The sequence below is a fragment of the Gadus morhua genome, unplaced genomic scaffold (genome assembly GCF_902167405.1).
Source record: "Gadus morhua unplaced genomic scaffold, gadMor3.0, whole genome shotgun sequence".
Lineage (NCBI taxonomy): Eukaryota > Metazoa > Chordata > Actinopteri > Gadiformes > Gadidae > Gadus > Gadus morhua.
In genome coordinates this window covers 34,140-56,492 of record NW_021964003.1, presented here as the reverse complement: position 1 = coordinate 56,492, position 22,353 = coordinate 34,140, and the positions used below count along the sequence as shown (strand labels likewise).

The 22,353-nt window shown below is 42.5% G+C and overlaps 1 protein-coding gene, 31 non-coding genes and 1 pseudogene across 32 annotated transcripts; 28 read left to right on the top strand and 5 right to left on the bottom strand.

Annotated features, from left to right (window-relative positions):
* Positions 1-410: 410 nt before the first annotated feature.
* On the top strand, positions 411-483 carry trnak-cuu (transfer RNA lysine (anticodon CUU)). The gene has a single exon. It is a non-coding gene; the product is annotated as a tRNA-Lys (tRNA).
* Positions 484-1,546: 1,063 nt separating this feature from the next.
* Positions 1,547-1,620, top strand: trnat-agu (transfer RNA threonine (anticodon AGU)). The gene has a single exon. It is a non-coding gene; the product is annotated as a tRNA-Thr (tRNA).
* Positions 1,621-1,836: 216 nt separating this feature from the next.
* Positions 1,837-1,975, bottom strand: LOC115538790 (U4 spliceosomal RNA). Its single transcript, XR_003975548.1, has one exon. It is a non-coding gene; the product is annotated as a U4 spliceosomal RNA (small nuclear RNA).
* Positions 1,976-2,067: 92 nt separating this feature from the next.
* trnak-cuu (transfer RNA lysine (anticodon CUU)) lies at positions 2,068-2,140 on the top strand. Its single transcript has one exon. It is a non-coding gene; the product is annotated as a tRNA-Lys (tRNA).
* A 424-nt stretch (positions 2,141-2,564) lies between these two features.
* Positions 2,565-2,638, top strand: trnat-agu (transfer RNA threonine (anticodon AGU)). Its single transcript has one exon. It is a non-coding gene; the product is annotated as a tRNA-Thr (tRNA).
* A 216-nt stretch (positions 2,639-2,854) lies between these two features.
* Positions 2,855-2,993, bottom strand: LOC115538794 (U4 spliceosomal RNA). The gene has a single exon (XR_003975551.1). It is a non-coding gene; the product is annotated as a U4 spliceosomal RNA (small nuclear RNA).
* Positions 2,994-3,085: 92 nt separating this feature from the next.
* Positions 3,086-3,158, top strand: trnak-cuu (transfer RNA lysine (anticodon CUU)). The gene has a single exon. It is a non-coding gene; the product is annotated as a tRNA-Lys (tRNA).
* Positions 3,159-3,580: 422 nt separating this feature from the next.
* Positions 3,581-3,654, top strand: trnat-agu (transfer RNA threonine (anticodon AGU)). Its single transcript has one exon. It is a non-coding gene; the product is annotated as a tRNA-Thr (tRNA).
* A 216-nt stretch (positions 3,655-3,870) lies between these two features.
* LOC115538796 (U4 spliceosomal RNA) lies at positions 3,871-4,009 on the bottom strand. The gene has a single exon (XR_003975553.1). It is a non-coding gene; the product is annotated as a U4 spliceosomal RNA (small nuclear RNA).
* A 92-nt stretch (positions 4,010-4,101) lies between these two features.
* On the top strand, positions 4,102-4,174 carry trnak-cuu (transfer RNA lysine (anticodon CUU)). The gene has a single exon. It is a non-coding gene; the product is annotated as a tRNA-Lys (tRNA).
* A 422-nt stretch (positions 4,175-4,596) lies between these two features.
* Positions 4,597-4,670, top strand: trnat-agu (transfer RNA threonine (anticodon AGU)). The gene has a single exon. It is a non-coding gene; the product is annotated as a tRNA-Thr (tRNA).
* Positions 4,671-4,886: 216 nt separating this feature from the next.
* On the bottom strand, positions 4,887-5,025 carry LOC115538799 (U4 spliceosomal RNA). Its single transcript, XR_003975557.1, has one exon. It is a non-coding gene; the product is annotated as a U4 spliceosomal RNA (small nuclear RNA).
* A 589-nt stretch (positions 5,026-5,614) lies between these two features.
* Positions 5,615-5,688, top strand: trnat-agu (transfer RNA threonine (anticodon AGU)). Its single transcript has one exon. It is a non-coding gene; the product is annotated as a tRNA-Thr (tRNA).
* Positions 5,689-6,135: 447 nt separating this feature from the next.
* On the top strand, positions 6,136-6,208 carry trnak-cuu (transfer RNA lysine (anticodon CUU)). Its single transcript has one exon. It is a non-coding gene; the product is annotated as a tRNA-Lys (tRNA).
* A 1,063-nt stretch (positions 6,209-7,271) lies between these two features.
* Positions 7,272-7,345, top strand: trnat-agu (transfer RNA threonine (anticodon AGU)). Its single transcript has one exon. It is a non-coding gene; the product is annotated as a tRNA-Thr (tRNA).
* A 290-nt stretch (positions 7,346-7,635) lies between these two features.
* On the bottom strand, positions 7,636-7,774 carry LOC115538793 (U4 spliceosomal RNA). The gene has a single exon (XR_003975550.1). It is a non-coding gene; the product is annotated as a U4 spliceosomal RNA (small nuclear RNA).
* A 92-nt stretch (positions 7,775-7,866) lies between these two features.
* Positions 7,867-7,939, top strand: trnak-cuu (transfer RNA lysine (anticodon CUU)). Its single transcript has one exon. It is a non-coding gene; the product is annotated as a tRNA-Lys (tRNA).
* A 424-nt stretch (positions 7,940-8,363) lies between these two features.
* trnat-agu (transfer RNA threonine (anticodon AGU)) lies at positions 8,364-8,437 on the top strand. Its single transcript has one exon. It is a non-coding gene; the product is annotated as a tRNA-Thr (tRNA).
* Positions 8,438-9,708: 1,271 nt separating this feature from the next.
* On the top strand, positions 9,709-9,782 carry trnat-agu (transfer RNA threonine (anticodon AGU)). The gene has a single exon. It is a non-coding gene; the product is annotated as a tRNA-Thr (tRNA).
* A 424-nt stretch (positions 9,783-10,206) lies between these two features.
* Positions 10,207-10,325, top strand: LOC115538780 (5S ribosomal RNA). The gene has a single exon (XR_003975541.1). It is a non-coding gene; the product is annotated as a 5S ribosomal RNA (ribosomal RNA).
* Positions 10,326-10,746: 421 nt separating this feature from the next.
* On the top strand, positions 10,747-10,865 carry LOC115538783 (5S ribosomal RNA). Its single transcript, XR_003975543.1, has one exon. It is a non-coding gene; the product is annotated as a 5S ribosomal RNA (ribosomal RNA).
* A 421-nt stretch (positions 10,866-11,286) lies between these two features.
* Positions 11,287-11,405, top strand: LOC115538782 (5S ribosomal RNA). Its single transcript, XR_003975542.1, has one exon. It is a non-coding gene; the product is annotated as a 5S ribosomal RNA (ribosomal RNA).
* A 421-nt stretch (positions 11,406-11,826) lies between these two features.
* LOC115538828 (5S ribosomal RNA) lies at positions 11,827-11,945 on the top strand. Its single transcript, XR_003975586.1, has one exon. It is a non-coding gene; the product is annotated as a 5S ribosomal RNA (ribosomal RNA).
* Positions 11,946-12,366: 421 nt separating this feature from the next.
* On the top strand, positions 12,367-12,485 carry LOC115538844 (5S ribosomal RNA). The gene has a single exon (XR_003975601.1). It is a non-coding gene; the product is annotated as a 5S ribosomal RNA (ribosomal RNA).
* Positions 12,486-12,906: 421 nt separating this feature from the next.
* LOC115538848 (5S ribosomal RNA) lies at positions 12,907-13,025 on the top strand. Its single transcript, XR_003975604.1, has one exon. It is a non-coding gene; the product is annotated as a 5S ribosomal RNA (ribosomal RNA).
* Positions 13,026-13,446: 421 nt separating this feature from the next.
* Positions 13,447-13,565, top strand: LOC115538784 (5S ribosomal RNA). Its single transcript, XR_003975544.1, has one exon. It is a non-coding gene; the product is annotated as a 5S ribosomal RNA (ribosomal RNA).
* Positions 13,566-15,132: 1,567 nt separating this feature from the next.
* LOC115538767 (uncharacterized) lies at positions 15,133-18,690 on the top strand (the record flags this gene model as incomplete). The annotated part of the gene is made up of 3 exons (XM_030350097.1): positions 15,133-16,959; positions 17,050-17,997; positions 18,607-18,690. Coding segments are annotated over exons 1-3 (2,476 nt in total), but the record flags the coding sequence as incomplete, so codon positions are not given.
* Positions 18,691-18,973: 283 nt separating this feature from the next.
* Positions 18,974-19,093, top strand: LOC115538786 (5S ribosomal RNA). The gene has a single exon (XR_003975546.1). It is a non-coding gene; the product is annotated as a 5S ribosomal RNA (ribosomal RNA).
* Positions 19,094-19,668: 575 nt separating this feature from the next.
* Positions 19,669-19,787, top strand: LOC115538808 (5S ribosomal RNA). Its single transcript, XR_003975566.1, has one exon. It is a non-coding gene; the product is annotated as a 5S ribosomal RNA (ribosomal RNA).
* Positions 19,788-20,208: 421 nt separating this feature from the next.
* Positions 20,209-20,327, top strand: LOC115538831 (5S ribosomal RNA). Its single transcript, XR_003975588.1, has one exon. It is a non-coding gene; the product is annotated as a 5S ribosomal RNA (ribosomal RNA).
* Positions 20,328-20,748: 421 nt separating this feature from the next.
* LOC115538841 (5S ribosomal RNA) lies at positions 20,749-20,867 on the top strand. The gene has a single exon (XR_003975598.1). It is a non-coding gene; the product is annotated as a 5S ribosomal RNA (ribosomal RNA).
* A 421-nt stretch (positions 20,868-21,288) lies between these two features.
* On the top strand, positions 21,289-21,407 carry LOC115538789 (uncharacterized; annotated as a pseudogene).
* A 421-nt stretch (positions 21,408-21,828) lies between these two features.
* Positions 21,829-21,947, top strand: LOC115538827 (5S ribosomal RNA). The gene has a single exon (XR_003975585.1). It is a non-coding gene; the product is annotated as a 5S ribosomal RNA (ribosomal RNA).
* The last annotated feature ends 406 nt before the right edge of the window (positions 21,948-22,353 follow it).

The window sequence follows — 22,353 nt, the reverse complement described above, 5'->3', positions numbered from 1 at the left end:
GGTTGTAAACTTGCAAAGTATCTACCATAGAATTTCCTTCAATTTTAACAAGATGTCAACAAGTCACAGCAATCTGTCTTTCATTCTTGGGAGGGCAGGGAAAAGCATAATGCAAAGTAGCCACTGTCTTGCAGAGCTTTCTTTCACCTCTTGCCATGTGTTTTAGACATAATTTCAAGCCTGTTGGAGACAGGCAAGAATTGCAATGGATTGCAAGTTTAGAGCCATCCTGGTGGGGTATTGGGTTAACTTTTCAACCAACAATTATAACATCTCAGTTGTACTTCACAGACTTTGATATTTGCTCTGCAAAAGAAAAACTGGCGGCTGCCAAAGATTGTTATAGATTATTATAGTTTGGGCTACACAAGAAATGTGGAATATTTTGAAACATTGAATTTGCTGTAAATGCCCGGTTAGCTCAGTCGGTAGAGCATGAGACTCTTAATCTCAGGGTCGTGGGTTTGAGCCCCACATTGGGCTAAAAATACTTTGGTAATCTGTGAAGATGATTGTGCGCTAACTGTAAACATAACCTCTGGCAAAGGAAAGCTAAACTCTTAAGGAGGTAATGTGATACATGCATGCTGATTATATTGTGTTGGCAAATTAATATTGAAAAATGGCAGGGCATTGTAGATTATAAAACCCGGTAAACTCAGTCTTCAGAGCATCTCAGGGTCGTCCCCTAGTCATAGCAATATGTCTTTCACTCATGGTTGTCCAGGAAAAAGCATAAAGCAAAGTACCCAGGGGCTTACACAGATTTCTTTTACCTCTTGCCATTACATAAATGTGTTTTAGACATCATTTCAAGCCTGTTGGAGACAGGCAAGAATGGTTATGGATTGCTAGTTTCAATTCATCCTGGCAGGGAATAGGGTTAAGTTTTCAACCAGCTATAATAACATCTCAATTGTTCTTCACAGACTATGATATTTGCTCTGCGAAAGAAAAACTGGCGGCTGCCAAAGATTGTCATAGGTTTTTATGGTTTGGGCTACACAAGAAATGTGGAAAATTTTGAAACATTGAATTTGCTGTAAATGCCCGGTTAGCTCAGTCGGTAGAGCGTGAGACTCTTAATCTCAGGGTCGTTGGGTTCGTGCCCCACATTGGGATATTCACACTTTGGTAATCTTTCAATATGATTGCGCGCTCACTGTAAACATAACCTCTGGCAAAGGAAAGCTAAACTCTTAAGGAGATAATGTGATACATGCATGTTGATTATATTGTGTTGGCAAATTAACATTGAAAAATGGCAGGGCATTGTAGATTATAAAACCCGGTAAACTCAGTCTTCAGAGCATCTCAAGGTCGTCCACTAGTCATAGCAATCTGTCTTTGACTCTTGGTTGTCCAGGAAAAAGCATAAAGCAAAGTACCCAGGGGCTTACACCGATTTCATTTACCTCTTGCCATTAGATAAATGTGTTTTAGACATAAGTTCAAGCCTGTTGGAGACAGGCAAGAATTCTTATTAATGATTGATTTCTTAAGCGGCTATTACAAGTATTGAAGTATTTAATTTTTTGTCCATCGTAGTGCTGTGGCTTAGTTGGTTAAAGTGCCTGTCTAGTAAACAGGAGATCCTGGGTTCAAATCCCAGCAGTACCTGTAAATCGGGTTCTTGCATTAACTGTTTTTTGCTAGTGGTTGTAAACTTGCAAAGTATCTACCATAGAATTTCCTTCAATTTTAACAAGATGTCAACAAGTCACAGCAATCTGTCTTTCATTCTTGGGAGGGCAGGGAAAAGCATTATGCAAAGTAGCCACTGTCTTGCAGAGCTTTCTTTCACCTCTTGCCATGTGTTTTCGACATAATTTCAAGCCTGTTGGAGACAGGCAAGAATTGCAATGGATTGCATGTTTAGAGCCATCCTGGTGGGGTATTGGGTTAACTTTTCAACCAACAATTATAACATCTCAGTTGTACTTCACAGACTTTTATATTTGCTCTGCGAAAGAAGAACTGGCGGCTGCCAAAGACTGTCATAGGTTTTTATGGTTTGGGCTACACAAGACATGTGGAAAATTTTGAAACATTGAATTTGCTAAAAATGCCCGGTTAGCTCAGTCGGTAGAGCATGTGACTCTTAATCTCATGGTCGTGGGTTCGAGCCCCACATTGGGCTGTTAACACTTTGGTAATCTTTCAAGATGATTGTGCGCTAACTGTAAACATAACCTCTGGCAAAGGAAAGCTAAACTCTTAAGGAGATAATGTGATTCATGCATCTTGATTATATTGTCTTGGCAAGTTAATATTGAAAAATGGCAGGGCATTGTAGATTATAAAACCCGGTAAACTCAGTCTTCAGAGCATCTCAAGGTCGTCCATTAGTCATAGCAATCTGTCTTTGACTCTTGGTTGTCCAGGAAAAAGCATAAAGCAAAGTACCCAGGGGCTTACACCGATTTCTTTTACCTCTTGCCATTAGATAAATGTGTTTTAGACATAAGTTCAAGCCTGTTGGAGACAGGCAAGAATTCTTATGAATGATTGATTTCTTAAGCGGTTATTACAAGTATTGAAGTATTTAATCTTTTGTCCATCGTGGTGATGTGGCTTAGTTGGTTAAAGTGCCTGTCTAGTAAACAGGAGATCTTGGGTTCAAATCCCAGCAGTACCTGTAAATCGGGTTCTTGCATTAACTATTTTTTGCTAGTGGTTGTAAACTTGCAAAGTATCTACCATAGAATTTCCTTCAATTTTAACAAGATGTCAACAAGTCACAGCAATCTGTCTTTCATTCTTGGGAGGGCAGGGAAAAGCATAATGCAAAGTAGCCACTGTCTTGCAGAGCTTTCTTTCACCTCTTGCCATGTGTTTTCGACATAATTTCAAGCCTGTTGGAGACAGGCAAGAATTGCAATGGATTGCAAGTTTAGAGCCATCCTGGTGGGGTATTGGGTTAACTTTTCAACCAACAATTATAACATCTCAGTTGTACTTCACAGACTTTTATATTTGCTCTGCGAAAGAAGAACTGGCGGCTGCCAAAGATTGTCATAGGTTTTTATGGTTTGGGCTACACAAGACATGTGGAAAATTTTGAAACATTGAATTTGCTGCAAATGCCCGGTTAGCTCAGTCGGCAGAGCATGAGACTCTTAATCTCAGGGTCGTGGGTTCAAGCCCCACATTGGGCTATTAACACTTTGGTAATCTTTCAAGATGATTGCGCGCTCACTGTAAACATAACCTCTGGCAAAGGAAAGCTAAACTCTTAAGGAGATAATGTGATACATGCATCTTGATTATATTGTCTTGGCAAGTTAATATTGAAAAATGGCAGGGCATTGTAGATTATAAAACCCGGTAAACTCAGTCTTCAGAGCATCTCAAGGTCGTCCACTAGTCATAGCAATCTGTCTTTGACTCTTGGTTGTCCAGGAAAAAGCATAAAGCAAAGTACCCAGGGGCTTTCACCGATTTCTTTTACCTCTTGCCATTAGATAAATGTGTTTTAGACATAAGTTCAAGCCTGTTGGAGACAGGCAAGAATTCTTATGAATGATTGATTTCTAGCGGTTATTACAAGTATTGAAGTATTTAAATTTTTGTCCATCGTGGTGCTGTGGCTTAGTTGGTTAAAGTGCCTGTCTAGTAAACAGGAGATCCTGGGTTCAAATCCCAGCAGTACCTGTAAATCGGCTATTTGAATTAACTATTTTTTGCTAGTGGTTGTAAACTTGCAAAGTATCTACCATAGAATTTCCTTCAATTTTAACAAGATGTCAACAAGTCACTGCAATCTGTCTTTCATTATTGGGAGGGCAGGGAAAAGCATAATGCAAAGTAGCCACTGTCTTGCAGAGCTTTCTTACACCTCTTGCCATGTGTTTTAGACATAATTTCAAGCCTGTTGGAGACAGGCAAGAATTGCAATGGATTGCAAGTTTTGAGCCATCCTGGTGGGGTATTGGGTTAACTTTTCAACCAACAATTATAACATCTCAGTTGTACTTCACAGACTTTTATATTTGCTCTGCGAAAGAAGAACTGGCGGCTGCCAAAGATTGTCATAGGTTTTTATGGTTTGGGCTACACAAGACATGTGGAAAATTTTGAAACATTGAATATGCTGCAAATGCCCGGTTAGCTCAGTCGGCAGAGCATGAGACTCTTAATCTCAGGGTCGTGGGTTCAAGCCCCACATTGGGCTATTAACACTTTGGTAATCTTTCAAGATGATTGCGCGCTCACTGTAAACATAACCTCTGGCAAAGGAAAGCTAAACTCTTAAGGAGATAATGTGATACATGCATCTTGATTATATTGTCTTGGCAAGTTAATATTGAAAAATGGCAGGGCATTGTAGATTATAAAACACGGTAAACTCAGTCTTCAGAGGATCTCAAGGTCGTCCACTAGTCATAGCAATCTGTCTTTGACTCTTGGTTGTCCAGGAAAAAGCATAAAGCAAAGTACCCAGGGGCTTTCACCGATTTCTTTTACCTCTTGCCATTAGATAAATGTGTTTTAGACATAAGTTCAAGCCTGTTGGAGACAGGCAAGAATTCTTATGAATGATTGATTTCTAGCGGTTATTACAAGTATTGAAGTATTTAAATTTTTGTCCATCGTGGTGCTGTGGCTTAGTTGGTTAAAGTGCCTGTCTAGTAAACAGGAGATCCTGGGTTCAAATCCCAGCAGTACCTGTAAATCGGCTATTTGAATTAACTATTTTTTGCTAGTGGTTGTAAACTTGCAAAGTATCTACCATAGAATTTCCTTCAATTTTAACAAGATGTCAACAAGTCACAGCAATCTGTCTTTCATTATTGGGAGGGCAGGGAAAAGCATAATGCAAAGTAGCCACTGTCTTGCAGAGCTTTCTTACACCTCTTGCCATGTGTTTTAGACATAATTTCAAGCCTGTTGGAGACAGGCAAGAATTGCAATGGATTGCAAGTTTAGAGCCATCCTGGTTGGGTATTGGGTTAACTTTTCAACCAACAATTATAACATCTCAGTTGTACTTCACAGACTTTTATATTTGCTCTGCGAAAGAAGAACTGGCGGCTGCCAAAGATTGTCATAGGTTTTTATGGTTTGGGCTACACAAGACATGTGGAAAATTTTGAAACATTGAATTTGCTGACAATGCCAGGTTAGCTCAGTCGGCAGAGCATGAGACTCTTAATCTCAGGGTCGTGGGTTCAAGCCCCACATTGGGCTATTAACACTTTGGTAATCTTTCAATATTATTGCGCGCTCACTGTAAACATAACCTCTGGCAAATGAAAGCTAAACTCTTAAGGAGATAATGTGATACATGCATCATGATTATATTGTTTTGGCAAGTTAATATTGAAAAATGGCAGGGCATTGTAGATTATAAAACCCGGTAAACTCAGTCTTCAGAGCATCTCAAGGTCGTCCACTAGTCATAGCAATCTGTCTTTGACTCTTGGTTGTCCAGGAAAAAGCATAAAGCAAAGTACCCAGGGGCTTACACCGATTTCTTTTACCTCTTGCCATTAGATAAATGTGTTTTAGACATAAGTTCAAGCCTGTTGGAGACAGGCAAGAATTCTTATGAATGATTGATTTCTTAAGCGGTTATTACAAGTATTGAAGTATTTAATTTGTTGTCCATCGTGGTGCTGTGGCTTAGTTCGTTAAAGTGCCTGTCTAGTAAACAGGAGATCCTGGGTTCAAATCCCAGCAGTACCTGTAAATCGGGTTCTTCAATTAACTATTTTTTGCTAGTGGTTGTAAACTTGCAAAGTATCTACCATAGAATTTCCTTCAATTTTAACAAGATGTCAACAAGTCACAGCAATCTGTCTTTCATTCTTGGGAGGGCAGGGAAAAGCATAATGCAAAGTAGCCACTGTCTTGCAGAGCTTTCTTTCACCTCTTGCCATGTGTTTTAGACATAATTTCAAGCCTGTTGGAGACAGGCAAGAATTGCAATGGATTGCAAGTTTAGAGCCATCCTGGTGGGGTATTGGGTTAACTTTTCAACCAACAATTATAACATCTCAGTTGTACTTCACAGACTTTGATATTTGCTCTGCAAAAGAAAAACTGGCGGCTGCCAAAGATTGTTATAGATTATTATAGTTTGGGCTACACAAGAAATGTGGAATATTTTGAAACATTGAATTTGCTGTAAATGCCCGGTTAGCTCAGTCGGTAGAGCATGAGACTCTTAATCTCAGGGTCGTGGGTTTGAGCCCCACATTGGGCTAAAAATACTTTGGTAATCTGTGAAGATGATTGTGCGCTAACTGTAAACATAACCTCTGGCAAAGGAAAGCTAAACTCTTAAGGAGGTAATGTGATACATGCATGCTGATTATATTGTGTTGGCAAATTAATATTGAAAAATGGCAGGGCATTGTAGATTATAAAACCCGGTAAACTCAGTCTTCAGAGCATCTCAGGGTCGTCCCCTAGTCATAGCAATATGTCTTTCACTCATGGTTGTCCAGGAAAAAGCATAAAGCAAAGTACCCAGGGGCTTACACAGATTTCTTTTACCTCTTGCCATTACATAAATGTGTTTTAGACATCATTTCAAGCCTGTTGGAGACAGGCAAGAATGGTTATGGATTGCTAGTTTCAATTCATCCTGGCAGGGAATAGGGTTAAGTTTTCAACCAGCTATAATAACATCTCAATTGTTCTTCACAGACTATGATATTTGCTCTGCGAAAGAAAAACTGGCGGCTGCCAAAGATTGTCATAGGTTTTTATGGTTTGGGCTACACAAGAAATGTGGAAAATTTTGAAACATTGAATTTGCTGTAAATGCCCGGTTAGCTCAGTCGGTAGAGCGTGAGACTCTTAATCTCAGGGTCGTTGGGTTCGTGCCCCACATTGGGATATTCACACTTTGGTAATCTTTCAATATGATTGCGCGCTCACTGTAAACATAACCTCTGGCAAAGGAAAGCTAAACTCTTAAGGAGATAATGTGATACATGCATGTTGATTATATTGTGTTGGCAAATTAACATTGAAAAATGGCAGGGCATTGTAGATTATAAAACCCGGTAAACTCAGTCTTCAGAGCATCTCAAGGTCGTCCACTAGTCATAGCAATCTGTCTTTGACTCTTGGTTGTCCAGGAAAAAGCATAAAGCAAAGTACCCAGGGGCTTACACCGATTTCTTTTACCTCTTGCCATTAGATAAATGTGTTTTAGACATAAGTTCAAGCCTGTTGGAGACAGGCAAGAATTCTTATTAATGATTGATTTCTTAAGCGGCTATTACAAGTATCGAAGTATTTCATTTTTTGTCCATCGTAGTGCTGTGGCTTAGTTGGTTAAAGTGCCTGCCTAGTAAACAGGAGATCCTGGGTTCAAATCCCAGCAGTACCTGTAAATCGGGTTCTTGCATTAACTATTTTTTGCTAGTGGTTGTAAACTTGCAAAGTATCTACCATAGAATTTCCTTCAATCGGGTTCTTGCATTAACTATTTTTTGCTAGTGGTTGTAAACTTGCAAAGTATCTACCATAGAATTTCCTTCAATTTTAACAAGATGTCAACAAGTCACAGCAATCTGTCTTTCATTCTTGGGAGGGCAGGGAAAAGCATAATGCAAAGTAGCCACTGTCTTGCAGAGCTTTCTTTCACCTCTTGCCATGTGTTTTCGACATAATTTCAAGCCTGTTGGAGACAGGCAAGAATTGCAATGGATTGCAAGTTTAGAGCCATCCTGGTGGGGTATTGGGTTAACTTTTCAACCAACAATTATAACATCTCAGTTGTACTTCACAGACTTTTATATTTGCTCTGCGAAAGAAGAACTGGCGGCTGCCAAAGATTGTCATAGGTTTTTATGGTTTGGGCTACACAAGACATGTGGAAAATTTTGAAACATTGAATTTTCTGCAAATGCCCGGTTAGCTCAGTCGGCAGAGCATGAGACTCTTAATCTCAGGGTCGTGGGTTCAAGCCCCACATTGGGCTATTAACACTTTGGTAATCTTTCAAGATGATTGCGCGCTCACTGTAAACATAACCTCTGGCAAAGGAAAGCTAAACTCTTAAGGAGATAATGTGATACATGCATCTTGATTATATTGTCTTGGCAAGTTAATATTGAAAAATGGCAGGGCATTGTAGATTATAAAACACGGTAAACTCAGTCTTCAGAGCATCTCAAGGTCGTCCACTAGTCATAGCAATCTGTCTTTGACTCTTGGTTGTCCAGGAAAAAGCATAAAGCAAAGTAACCAGGGGCTTACACCGATTTCTTTTACCTCTTGCCATTAGATAAATGTGTTTTAGACATAAGTTCAAGCCTGTTGGAGATAGGCAAGAATTCTTATGAATGATTGATTTCTTAAGCGGTTATTACAAGTATTGAAGTATTTAATTTATTGTCCATCGTGGTGCTGTGGCTTAGTTGGTTAAAGTGCCTGTCTAGTAAACAGGTGATCCTGGGTTCAAATCCCAGCAGTAACTGTAAATCGGGTTCTTGCATTAACTATTTTTTGCTAGTGGTTGTAAACTTGCAAAGTATCTACCATAGAATTTCCTTCAATTTTAACAAGATGTCAACAAGTCACAGCAATTTGTCTTTCATTCTTGCGAGGGCAGGGAAAAGCATAATGCAAAGTAGCCACTGTCTTGCAGAGCTTTCTTTCACCTCTTGCCATGTGTTTTAGACATAATTACAAGCCTGTTGGAGACAGGCAAGAATTGCAATGGATTGCAAGTTTAGAGCCATCCTGGTGGGGTATTGGGTTAACTTTTCAACCAACAATTATAACATCTCAGTTGTACTTCACAGACTTTGATATTTGCTCTGCAAAAGAAAAACTGGCGGCTGCCAAAGATTGTTATAGATTATTATAGTTTGGGCTACACAAGAAATGTGGAAAATTTTGAAACATTGAATTTGCTGTAAATGCCCGGTTAGCTCAGTCGGTAGAGCATGAGACTCTTAATCTCAGGGTAGTGGATTTGAGCCCCACATTGGGCTAAAAATACTTTGGTAATCTGTGAAGATGATTGTGAGCTATTTGTAAGCATAGTCTCTGGCAAAGGAAAGCTAAACTCTTAAGGAGTTAATGTGATAAATGCATCTTGATTATATTGTGTTGGCAAATTAATATTGAAAGATGGCAGGGCATTGTAGATTATAAAACCCGGTAAACTCAGTCTTCAGAGCATCTCAGGGTCGTCCACTAGTCATAGCAATCTGTCTTTCACTCATGGTTGTCCAGGAAAAAGCATAAAGCAAAGTACCCAGGGGCTTACACAGATTTCTTTTACCTCTTGCCATTACATAAATGTGTTTTAGACATCATTTCAAGCCTGTTGGAGACAGGCAAGAATGGTTATGGATTGCTAGTTTCAATTCATCCTGGCAGGGAATAGGGTTAAGTTTTCAACCAGCTATAATAACATCTCAATTGTTCTTCACAGACTATGATATTTGCTCTGCGAAAGAAGAACTGGCGGCTGCCAAAGATTGTCATAGGTTTTTATGGTTTGGGCTACACAAGAAATGTCGAAAATTTTGAAACATTGAATTTGTTCTAAATGCTCGGTTAGCTCAGTCAGTAGAGCATGAGACTCTTAATCTCAGGGTCGTGGGTTCGAGCCCCAAATTGTGCCATTAACATATTGGTAATCTTTCAAGATGATTGCGCGCTTACTAAATTGTTATGAATGATTGATTTCTTAAGCGGTTATTACAAGAATTGAAGTATTTAATTTTAGTCCATTGTGGTGCTGTGGCTTAGTTGGTTAAAGTGCCTGTCTAGTAAACAGGAGATCCTGGATTCAAATCCCAGCAGTACCTGTAATTCGGGTTCTTACAATAACTATTTTTTGCTAGTGGTTGTAAACTTGCAAAGTATCTACCATAGAATTTCCTTCAATGTGAACAAGATGTCAACTAGTCACAGCAATCTGTCTTTCATTCTTGGGAGAGCAGGGAAAAGCATAATGCAAAGTAGCTGCCAGCAGGGAGCAGCAGAGAGCTGCAATGACGGCGGTCCACCTTAGTCCATCCCAGGTTTTGCAACGCTACGTTTCTTCAAAAGATCACGCAAACGATGACGCCCAAGCAGTGTAATGCATTGCGTTCAAGTGTCTGGAATAACGTATTCATTCATTCATTATTAATCATTGTTTCTGTACAAGTCCCGTCTCTGGCCACGGCAGCGCTCTCACTCCTTACGTCCTCCCCCTGTATAAAAGCTAATATGGTCAAGTCTGTAAATGATTACGGCCATACTACCTTAGGCACGCCCGATCTCGTCTGATCTCGGAAGCTAAGCAGGGTCGGGCCTGGTTAGTACTTGGATGGGTGACCGCCTGGGAATACCAGGTGCTGTAAGCATTATACTTTTTCAACTCGAGCTCATTGGATGCAATGGCCTACCGTGCGCTGATCTTTAGCGCCCACTGTTTTGGAGAATTGAAGCAACATACAGACTCTGACGACGTCTCCTCAAACTCTATTTGTGAAACATGTGGACAGTGTAGTGACGTAGCAGAGAGCTGCAATGACGGCGGTCCACCTTAGTCCATCCCAGATTTTGCAACGCTACGTTTCTTCAAAAGGTCACGCAAACGATGACGCCCAAGCAGTGTAATGCATTGCGTTCAAATATGTAACTCTGAGTCTGGAATAACGTATTCATTCATTCATTATGGATCTAATCATTGTTTCTGTACAAGTCCCGTCTCTGGCCACGGCAGCGCTCTCACTCCTTACGTCCTCCTCCTGTATAAAAGCTAATATGGTCAAGTCTATAATTGCTTATGGCCATACCACCTTAGGCACGCCCGATCTCGTCTGATCTTGGAAGCTAAGCAGGGTCGGGCCTGGTTAGTACTTGGATGGGTGACCGGCTGGGAATACCAGGTGCTGTAAGCATTATACTATTTCAACTCGAGCTCATTGGATGCAATGGCCTACCGTGCGCTGATCTTTAGCGCCCACTGTTTTGGAGAATTTAAGCAACATACAGACTCTGACGACGTCTCCTCAAACTCTATTTGTGAAACATGTGGACAGTGTAGCGACGTAGCAGAGAGCTGCAATGACGGCGGTCCACCTTAGCCAATCCCAGGTTTTGCAACGCTACGTTTCTTCAAAAGATCACGCAAACGATGACGCCAAAGCAGTGTAATGCATTGCGTTCAAATATGTAACTCTGAGTCTGGAATAACGTATTCATTCATTCATTATGGATCTAATCATTGTTTCTGTACAAGTCCCGTCTCTGGCCACGGCAGCGCTCTCACTCCTTACGTCCTCCCCCTGTATAAAAGCTAATATGGTCAAGTCTATAAATGCTTACGGCCATACCACCTTAGGCACGACCGATCTCGTCTGATCTCGGAAGCTAAGCAGGGTTGGGCCTGGTTAGTACTTGGATGGGTCACCGCCTGGGAATACCAGGTGCTGTAAGCATTATACTTTTTCAACTCGAGCTCATTGGATGCAATGGCCTACCGTGCGCTGATCTTTAGCGCCCACTGTTTTGGAGAATTTAAGCAACATACAGACTCTGACGACGTCTCCTCAAACTCTATTTGTGAAACATGTGGACAGTGTAGTGACGTAGCAGAGAGCTGCAATGACGGCAGTCCACCTTAGTCCATCCCAGGTTTTGCAACGCTACGTTTCTTCAAAAGATCACGCAAACGATGACGCCCAAGCAGTGTAATGCATTGCGTTCAAATATGTAACTCTGAGTCTGGAATAACGTATTCATTCCTTCCTTATGGATCTAATCATTGTTTCTGTACAAGTCCCGTCTCTGGCCACGGCAGCGCTCTCACTCCTTACGTCCTCCTCCTGTATAAAAGCTAATATGGTCAAGTCTATAATTGCTTACGGCCATACCACCTTAGGCACGCCCGATCTCGTCTGATCTCGGAAGCTAAGCAGGGTCGGGCCTGGTTAGTACTTGGATGGGTGACCGCCTGGGAATACCAGGTGCTGTAAGCAATATACTATTTCAACTCGAGCTCATTGGATGCAATGGCCTACCGTGCGCTGATCTTTAGCGCCCACTGTTTTGGAGAATTTAAGCAACATACAGACTCTGACGACGTCTCCTCAAACTCTATTTGTGAAACATGTGGACAGTGTAGTGACGTAGCAGAGAGCTGCAATGACGGCGGTCCACCTTAGTCCATCCCAGGTTTTGCAACGCTACGTTTCTTCAAAAGATCACGCAAACGATGACGCCAAAGCAGTGTAATGCATTGCATTCAAATATGTAACTCTGAGTCTGGAATAACGTATTCATTCATTCATTATGGATCTAATCATTGTTTCTGTACAAGTCCCGTCTCTGGCCACGGCAGCGCTCTCACTCCTTACGTCCTCCCCCTGTATAAAAGCTAATATGGTCAAGTTTATGAATGCTTACGGCTATACCACCTTAGGCACGCCCGATCTCGTCTGATCTCGGAAGCGAAGCAGGGTCGGGCCTGGTTAGTACTTGGATGGGTGACCGCCTGGGAATACCAGGTGCTGTAAGCATAATACTTTTTCAACTCGAGCTCATTGGATGCAATGGCCTACCGTGCGCTGATCTTTAGCGCCCACTGTTTTGGAGAATTTAAGCAACATACAGACTCTGACGACGTCTCCTCAAACTCTATTTGTGAAACATGTGGACAGTGTAGTGACGTAGCAGAGAGCTGCAATGACGGCGGTCCACCTTAGTCCATCCCAGGTTTTGCAACGCTACGTTTCTTCAAAAGATCACGCAAACGATGACGCCCAAGCAGTGTAATGCATTGCGTTCAAATATGTAATTCTGAGTCTGGAATAACGTATTCATTCATTCATTATGGATCTAATCATTGTTTCTGTACAAGTCCCGTCTCTGGCCACGGCAGCGCTCTCACTCCTTGCGTCCTCCTCGTGTATAAAATCTAATATGGTCAAGTCTATAATTGCTTACGGCCATACCACCTTAGGCACACCTGATCTCGTCTGATTTCGGAAGCTAAGCAGGGTCGGGCCTGGTTAGTACTTGGATGGGTGACCGCCTGGGAATACCAGGTGCTGTAAGCATTATACTATTTCAACTCGAGCTCATTGGATGCAATGGCCTACCGTGCGCTGATCTTTAGCGCCCACTGTTTTGGAGAATTGAAGCAACATACAGACTCTGACGACGTCTCCTCAAACTCTATTTGTGAAACATGTGGACAGTGTAGTGACGTAGCAGAGAGCTGCAATGACGGCGGTCCACCTTAGTCCATCCCAGGTTTTGCAACGCTACGTTTCTTCAAAAGATCACGCAAACGATGACGCCCAAGCAGTGTAATGCATTGCGTTCAAATATGTAACTCTGAGTCTGGAATAACGTATTCATTCATTCATTATGGATCTAATCATTGTTTCTGTACAAGTCCCGTCTCTGGCCACGGCAGCGCTCTCACTCCTTACGTCCTCCCCCTGTATAAAAGCTAATATGGTCAAGTCTATAATTGCTTTCGGCCATACCACCTTAGGCACGCCCGATCTCGTCTGATCTCGGAAGCTAAGCAGGGTCGGGCCTGGTTAGTACTTGGATGGGTGACCGCCTGGGAATACCAGGTTCTGTAAGCATTATACTATTTCAACTCGAGCTCATTGGATGCAATGGCCTACCGTGCGCTGATCTTTAGCGCCCACTGTTTTGGAGAATTTAAGCAACATACAGACTCTGACGACGTCTCCTCAAACTCTATTTGTGAAACATGTGGACAGTGTAGTGATGTAGCAGAGAGCTGCAATGACGGCGGTCCACCTTAGTCCATCCCAGGTTTTGCAACGCTACGTTTCTTCAAAAGATCACGCAAACGATGACGCCCAAGCAGTGTAATGCATTGCGTTCAAATATGTAACTCTGAGTCTGGAATAACGTATTCATTCATTCATTATGGATCTAATCATTGTTTCTGTACAAGTCCCGTCACTGGCCACGGCAGCGCTCTCACTCCTTACGTCCTCCCCCTGTATAAAAGCTAATGTAGGAGCCATGTGAGACCTTTTTGAGTATTCAGTTTGATATTTTAGTTTGTGTGACAAAATTATTATTAGTGAACTTATTTGTATTGAATTGTCCCAAATTAGGAAATTGTAATTTGTTTCTGAGTGTGTGCCCCCTATAGGTAAGGCACTAATTGTCTATAGCATAAAGGTGTGCCAGGCCAAGGAGAGTGGAGAGTTCCGGCCTGCGAATTCCATTATTGACCGTGAGCAGAACGTGCCTACAGGACATGAACCTGTCATGAACCTGACGGGACCGTGGCGAGGAAACGCAACTGAGCTGAACCAACAAACAAAGAAACAAAGACAAAACTTCAATGCTTTAATTTACATCTGATGTTAGAAATAAACAAAGTCAAGTTCATTATAGCCACGTCTCATGGACTCTACTTTCACGCGTTCAACAAAGCAAACACCGGAACTCACAAGAAGTGGTAAAACAATTGACAAGTTTTAGCCATTACAATAGTCAATAATGCCGCAACTTTGGACCTTTTGATGGATCATTACTGGATACAATTGGATTACCCTTGGAACAAGGCAACCCTTGGATTACTACGAACCTTTCACTGAGAAGCAGCAGCGCGCCATGCGCAACAAACAAACCAATCAATTAACTTGATCGGAGGTATGTTCGCTTCCCATTTGAATGCAATGTAGCCTACTATGAATGGACTATACTTTTGAAACCTTGTTTGTGCACATTTTGAACCCAAGAAACAAGTATTTTTGGTTAGAAACCCGATGTTTTATAGTTTGACTTAACGTCGGGGAATTTAAGCCATATCGTGCATGGACAAACGCAATTTACGCATACAGAGCACGATAGAAAGGCTTTTTGTTGAATTTCTGGGTTCGATGAAGTTGAAGACCGGTTTTTGTGAGAACGAATGAAAATTGTATTGATATAAGATGACGGATCCCGTGAAGGAGGCCAGTTTGGGCCTACCTGAAGAAAACCTCAATGAAGCAGCCAGATTGCGCTCATCGAGGTCGGGCAAATTGTCTCATTTGACGAGACGAATGAACATTGTAAATACTTTGATGAATGACGAAACAAGTTTTAATGAAGTGAAAAGTAATATGGTTATGTTTAATAACATGTTAGAGGAATACAAATCTCTTCATGATTCATTCCAAGAAATGTTAGAAGAGGAAGATCGAAATGAGGATACTAAGTCCTGGTATGCACCGAGGCTTGAGCCGATAACCACCTTTTTAGCCAACGTCACGAGGTGGATAGATTCAATTGAAAATCGTTTGCATGAAGTTACCGTTTCCTATACTGGATTGGAAAATAGTCCTGATATCAGTGTCAGGCCTACGGAGGAAGATAGGCTGTCCTTGAGAAGCACTAGCTCTGTTTCATCCACGACATCTGTGCGCATCTGTGCAGAGGCAGACAGAGAAGCACTACTCGTTAAGGCTGCAGCTTTACAGAAAAAGCATGCGTTAGAGGATGAGCAAGATGAACTGAGAAAGGAGGAAGATGAGCTGAGAAAGAGAAAGGAGCTCAGCAGAAAGAGAATGGAGGCTCATGACTTACAAGCTGAATTGTCTGCAACTACAGCCAAAATTAACTATCTCAGAAATGCTGAAGCACAAGCTGTTGATACAACATTCAATGCATTTAACCATACAGAATTTAATGCAATGAATTCGTATTATGAGGAGAATATTGAAAGGATTTCTGAGCCAATTGCTGAACAGACTGTAAGAAATACAAGGCCTAAAGATGGGGTTCATGTGCAATTCCCTGTTTTGACCACAACAGCTAGAACACCTAGAATACCTAGAATGCCATCTCTTTCACCGTCTTTCAGTACTGCTAGACCAGTGCATGACCAGAGCCACGCTCTCCAGAATATGTCTTTAGAGAGCTTTTCAGTTCCACAGGGAGGACAGGTACCTGACAATCTTACCAAAATTCTGGAAAAGCAAAATCAGTTGACAAGTCTCCTAGTGAAACAACAATTGTTACATACTTTGCCAAAAGGAGATCTTGCAGTTTTTGATGGTAATATTTTACAGTACAATTCCTTTATTCATTCCTTTGAACACATCATTGAAAGTAGAACAGACAACAACCAAGACAGACTACAATTTCTCATCCAGTATACAAAAGGACAAGCTCAGCAGCTTGTCAAAAGTTGTCAATTCATGGATGCAAATAGAGGCTATATAAAAGCAAGGCAATTGCTTAACGAGCATTTTGGAAATGGCTACAGAATCTCGTGTGCCTACATTGAAAAGGCCCTTGCGTGGCCAGTGATCAAATTAGAGGAACCAAGAGCTTTGCAGGACTTTGCATTGTTTTTGAGAAGTTGCTGCAATGCCATGGAACAACTTCAGTACATGGAGGAGTTAGACACAATTTCTAACATGAGAAAAATCATTTTCATATTACCATATAAGTTAAGAGAAAGATGGCGCTCAAAGGCTTGCGAAATACAACAACGTGATATCAGAGTGAGAATGGCTGACCTGGTATCTTTCATTGAAAAACAAGCTTCCATTGTCTCAGATCCAGTTTTTGGTGACATTCAGGAGCCTAGCTCCAGCAGGGTCACATCCAGACCCCCAGTGAAGGCACGTCCTACAGGTAGTTTTGCTACACAAGTTGACGTGAAGCCGATTCAGCGGACGTCAGAGGAAACCAGGACACGAGACCAACCAAGAGCAAACCAAAACATGGTGCCAGATAAAGCATGTCTCTTCTGCAATGGTAAGCATGAGCTCATGACATGTGTTCAGTTTGATTCAAGACCACATGAAGAGAAAATTGAATTTGTAATGCAGAATGGAGTCTGCTTTGGATGTCTGGCAAAGGCTGGACACATCAGCAAGGACTGTGGGAAACGTCTCCAGTGCACCATCTGCAACAAGCAGCATCCAAGTGCCTTGCATATCAAAGAGACCACACTGAAGAGCCTGCAGGTGTCTGTCAAAGCTGATGAACATACTGGGGCCGGTAATGTACAGAATTGCACTTTGTCCATTGTACCTGTTCAAGTAAAAAGCACAAGAGGTAGTACGATTATTAACACCTATGCCTTTCTAGATCCTGGCAGCTCTGCTACTTTTTGCACAGAAAATCTCCTGAACAAGCTGAACATCAGAGGAAAAAGGACTAACATCCTCTTAAGGACAATGAACCAAGAACAATCTGTGATTACCTACATGGCAAATGGAATAGAGGTTAGTGCATTGAACGAAAACAATTTTATTGCACTCCCTGAGGTGTACACACAAAAGAGTATGCCTGTAGACACCGACAGCATTCTAAAGACAGAAGAGCTAGCTAGGTGGCCTTACTTGAGTGAGATCCAGATCCCGAAAATCAAGGCTGAAGTGGAGCTGTTGATTGGCAACAATGCTCCCAAAGCAATTGAACCATGGGAAATAATAAATAGTCGTGAAAATGGGCCATATGCTGTGAAGACCCTATTGGGATGGGTTGTTAATGGTCCTCTAGATGACAGTGTCGTGACAGACAGCAGTGGGCATCAGAAAGTTACTGTCAACAGAACATCAGTTGCAAAGCTGGAAGATTTGATTGTACAACAGTACAATCATGAGTTCAATGAGAAATTAGATGACAAAGAAATGTCAATAGAGGATAAAAGATTGATCAAAATTGCAGAGCAGTGCCTAATAGGCCTGAAAAGGAAGTTAAAAAGAAATGAAACATTCAGAAATGAGTACACAGAGTTTATGGAGGATGTGATCAGCAATGGACATGCTGAAGTGGTGCCACAAGCTGAACTTGAAAGAGAAGACGGCAAGTCTCTTGAAACAGAAAATGAAGCCGTCGACCTGGTGACAGACCTTACCTGTGTTTGCCACAAGGGAGGAATCCATCTAACCAAATGGGTGAGTAACAGTCGCACTGTACTGTCTCATATCCCCAAAGAAGACCGAGCGACTGAAATGAAAGAACTTCATTTGGACAGGGACAAACTCCCTACAGAAAGAGCCCATCCTGCTTTCCCCCTGGACTATTTCAGAAGTCAGACACGTACATCAGATGGCGCTGGAAACAAGTTCAGTTTCTTGCCAATCTCTTTTGGAAGAGATGGACCAAAGAATACCTACCCCTGTTACAGGAAAGACAAAAATGGACTACAGTCAGGAAAGGATACCAAGTAGATGACATTGTGATGGTAGTGGACAGTTCAGCCCCTCGTGGGTCTTGGAACCTTGGAAGAATAATAGAAGTCAAACCAGATTCCAGAGGTTTGATGAGGACAGTGAAAATTATTACGAAGACTGGCGTGTTTGAGAGGCCAATAACCAAGCTCTGTCTGCTTCTGGAAGGAGCAGAAAAGATGACCACAAAGTCATCGGCCAGAGATAAGTAGTACCTACTCATGTTATGATTTAAGTTAATGGTAACAATAAACTACAAAGAATTTAGGCTCCTTTATGATTTGAGTGTTGTAATAGTTGCCCATGCACACTATTAGGGGCCGGTGTGTAGGAGCCATGTGAGACCTTTTTGAGTATTCAGTTTGATATTTTAGTTTGTGTGACAAAATTATTATTAGTGAACTTATTTGTATTGAATTGTCCCAAATTAGGAAATTGTAATTTGTTTCAGAGTGTGTGCCCCCTATAGGTAAGGCACTAATTGTCTATAGCATAAAGGTGTGCCAGGCCAAGGAGAGTGGAGAGTTCCGGCCTGCGAATACCATTATTGACCGTGAGCAGAACGTGCCTACAGGACATGAACCTGTCATGAACCTGACGGGACCGTGGCGAGGAAACGCAACTGAGCTGAACCAACAAACAAAGAAACAAAGACAAAACTTCAATGCTTTAATTTACATCTGATGTTAGAAATAAACAAAGTCAAGTTCATTATAGCCACGTCTCATGGACTCTACTTTCACGCGTTCAACAAAGCAAACACCGGAACTCACAAGAAGTGGTAAAACAATTGACAAGTTTTAGCCATTACAGCTAATATGGTCAAGTTTATATATGCTTACGGCCATACCAACTTAGGCACGCCCGATCTCGTCTGATCTCGGAAGCTAAGCAGGGTCGGGCCTGGTTAGTACTTGGATGGGAGACCTCCTCGGAAGGCCAGGTTGCTGTAAGTAGTGACGGGAAATTGTAAAAAAATTGAAAACATTAAAAAGATAAAAAAAAAAAAAAAGGCACGCCCGATCTCGTCTGATCTTGAAAGCTAAGCAGGGTCGGGCCTGGTTAGTACTTGGATGGGTGACCGCCTGGCAATACCAGGTGCTGTAAGCATTATACTTTTTCAACTCGAGCTCATTGGATGCAATGGCCTACCGTGCGCTGATCTTTAGCGCCCACTGTTTTGGAGAATTTAAGCAACATATAGACTCTGACGACGTCTCCTCAAACTCTATTTGTGAAACATGTGGACAGTGTAGTGACGTAGCAGAGAGCTGCAATGACGGCGGTCCACCTTAGTCCATCCCAGGTTTTGCAACGCTACGTTTCTTCAAAAGATCACGCAAACGATGACGCCCAAGCAGTGTAATGCATTGCGTTCAAATATATAACTCTGAGTCTGGAATAACGTATTCATTCATTCATTATGGATCTAATCATTGTTTCTGTACAAGTCCCGTCTCTGGCCACGGCAGCGCTCTCACTCCTTACGTCCTCCTCCTGTATAAAAGCTAATATGGTCAAGTCTATAAATGCTTACGGCCATACCACCTTGGGCACGCCCGATCTTGTCTGATCTCGGAAGTTAAGCAGGGTCGGGCCTGGTTAGTACTTGGATGGGTGACCGCCTGGGAATACCAGGTGCTGTAAGCATTATACTATTTCAACTCGAGCTCATTGGATGCAATGGCCTACCTTGCGCTGATCTTTAGCGCCCACTGTTTTGGAGAATTTAAGCAACATACAGACTCTGACGACGTCTCCTCAAGCTCTATTTGTGAAACATATGGACAGTGTAGTGACGTAGCAGAGAGCTGCAATGACGGCGGTCCACCTTAGTCCATCCCAGGTTTTGCAACGCTACGTTTCTTCTAAAGATCACGCAAACGATGACGCCAAAGCAGTGTAATGCATTGCGTTCAAATATGTAACTCTGAGTCTGGAATAACGTATTCATTCATTCATTATGGATCTAATCATTGTTTCTGTACAAGTCCCGTCTCTGGCCACGGCAGCGCTCTCACTCCTTACGTCCTCCCCCTGTATAAAAGCTAATATGGTCAAGTTTATATATGCTTACGGCCATACCACCTTAGGCACGCCCGATCTCGTCTGATCTCGGAAGCTAAGCAGGGTCGGGCCTGGTTAGTACTTGGATGGGTGACCGCCTGGGAATACCTGGTGCTGTAAGCATTATACTTATTCAACTCGAGCTCATTGGATGCAATGGCCTACCGTGAGCTGATCTTTAGCGCCCACTGTTTTGGAGAATTTAAGCAACATACAGACTCTGACGACGTCTCCTCAAACTCTATTTGTGAAACATGTGGACAGTGTAGTGACGTAGCAGAGAGCTGCAATGACGGCGGTCCACCTTAGTCCATCCCAGGTTCTGCAACGCTACGTTTCTTCAAAAGATCACGCAAACGATGACGCCCAAGCAGTGTAATGCATTGCGTTCAAATATGTAACTCTGAGTCTGGAATAACGTATTCATTCATTCATTATGGATCTAATCATTGTTTCTGTACAAGTCCCGTCTCTGGCCACGGCAGCGCTCTCACTCCTTACGTCCTCCCCCTGTATAAAAGCTTACATGGTCAAGTCTATAAATGCTTACGGCCATACCACCATAGGCACGCCCGATCTCGTCTGATCTCGGAAGCTAAGCAGGGTCGGGCCTGGTTAGTACTTGGTTGGGTGACCGCCTGGGAATACCAGGTGCTGTAAGCATTATACTTTTTCAACTCGAGCTCATTGGATGCAATGGCCTACCGTGCGCTGATCTTTAGCGCCCACTGTTTTGGAGAATTTAAGCAACATACAGACTCTGACGACGTCTCCTCAAACTCTATTTGTGAAACATGTGGACAGTGTAGTGACGTAGCAGAGAGCTGCAATGACGGCGGTCCACCTTAGTCCATCCCAGGTTTTGCAACGCTACGTTTCTTCAAAAGATCACGCAAACGATGACGCCCAAGCAGTGTAATGCATTGCGTTCAAATATGTAACTCTGAGTCTGGAATAACGTATTCATTCATTCATTATGGATCTAATCATTGTTTCTGTACAAGTCCCGTCTCTGGCCACGGCAGCGCTCTCACTCCTTACGTCCTCCCCCTGTATAAAAGCTTACATGGTCAAGTCTATAAATGCTTACGGCCATACCACCATAGGCACGCCCGAAGTCGTCTGATCTCGGAAGCTAAGCAGGGTCGGGCCTGGTTAGTACTTGGATGGGTGACCGCCTGGGAATACCAGGTGCTGTAAGCATTATACTTTTTCAACTCGAGCTCATTGGATGCAATGGCCTACCGTGCGCTGATCTTTAGCGCCCACTGTTTTGGAGAATTTAAGCAACATACAGACTCTGACGACGTCTCCTCAAGCTCTATTTGTGAAACATGTGGACAGTGTAGTGACGTAGCAGAGAGCTGCAATGACGGCGGTCCACCTTAGTCCATCCCAGGTTTTGCAACGCTACGTTTCTTCTAAAGATCACGCAAACGATGACGCCAAAGCAGTGTAATGCATTGCGTTCAAATATGTAACTCTGAGTCTGGAATAACGTATTCATTCATTCATTATGGATCTAATCATTGTTTCTGTACAAGTCCCGTCTCTGGCCACGGCAGCGCTCTCACTCCTTACGTCCTCCCCCTGTATAAAAGCTAATATGGTCAAGTCTATAATTGCTTACGGCCATACCACCTTAGGCACGCCCGATCTCGTCTGATCTCGGAAGCTAAGCAGGGTCGGGCCTGGTTAGTACTTGGATGGGTGACCGCCTGGGAATACCAGGTGCTGTAAGCATTATACTATTTCAACTCGAGCTCATTGGATGCAATGGCCTACCTTGCGCTGATCTTCAGCGCCCACTGTTTTGGAGAATTTAAGCAACATACAGACTCTGACGACGTCTCCTCAAACTCTATTTGTGAAACATGTGGACAGTGTAGTGATGTAGCAGAGAGCTGCAATGACGGCGGTCCACCTTAGTCCATCCCAAGTTTTGCAACGCTACGTTTCTTCAAAAGATCACGCAAACGATGACGCCCAAGCAGTGCAATGCATTGCGTTCAAATATGTAACTCTGAGTCTGGAATAACGTATTCATTCATTCATTATGGATCTAATCATTGTTTCTGTACAAGTCCCGTCTCTGGCCACGGCAGCGCTCTCACTCCTTACGTCCTCCCCCTGTATAAAAGCTAATATG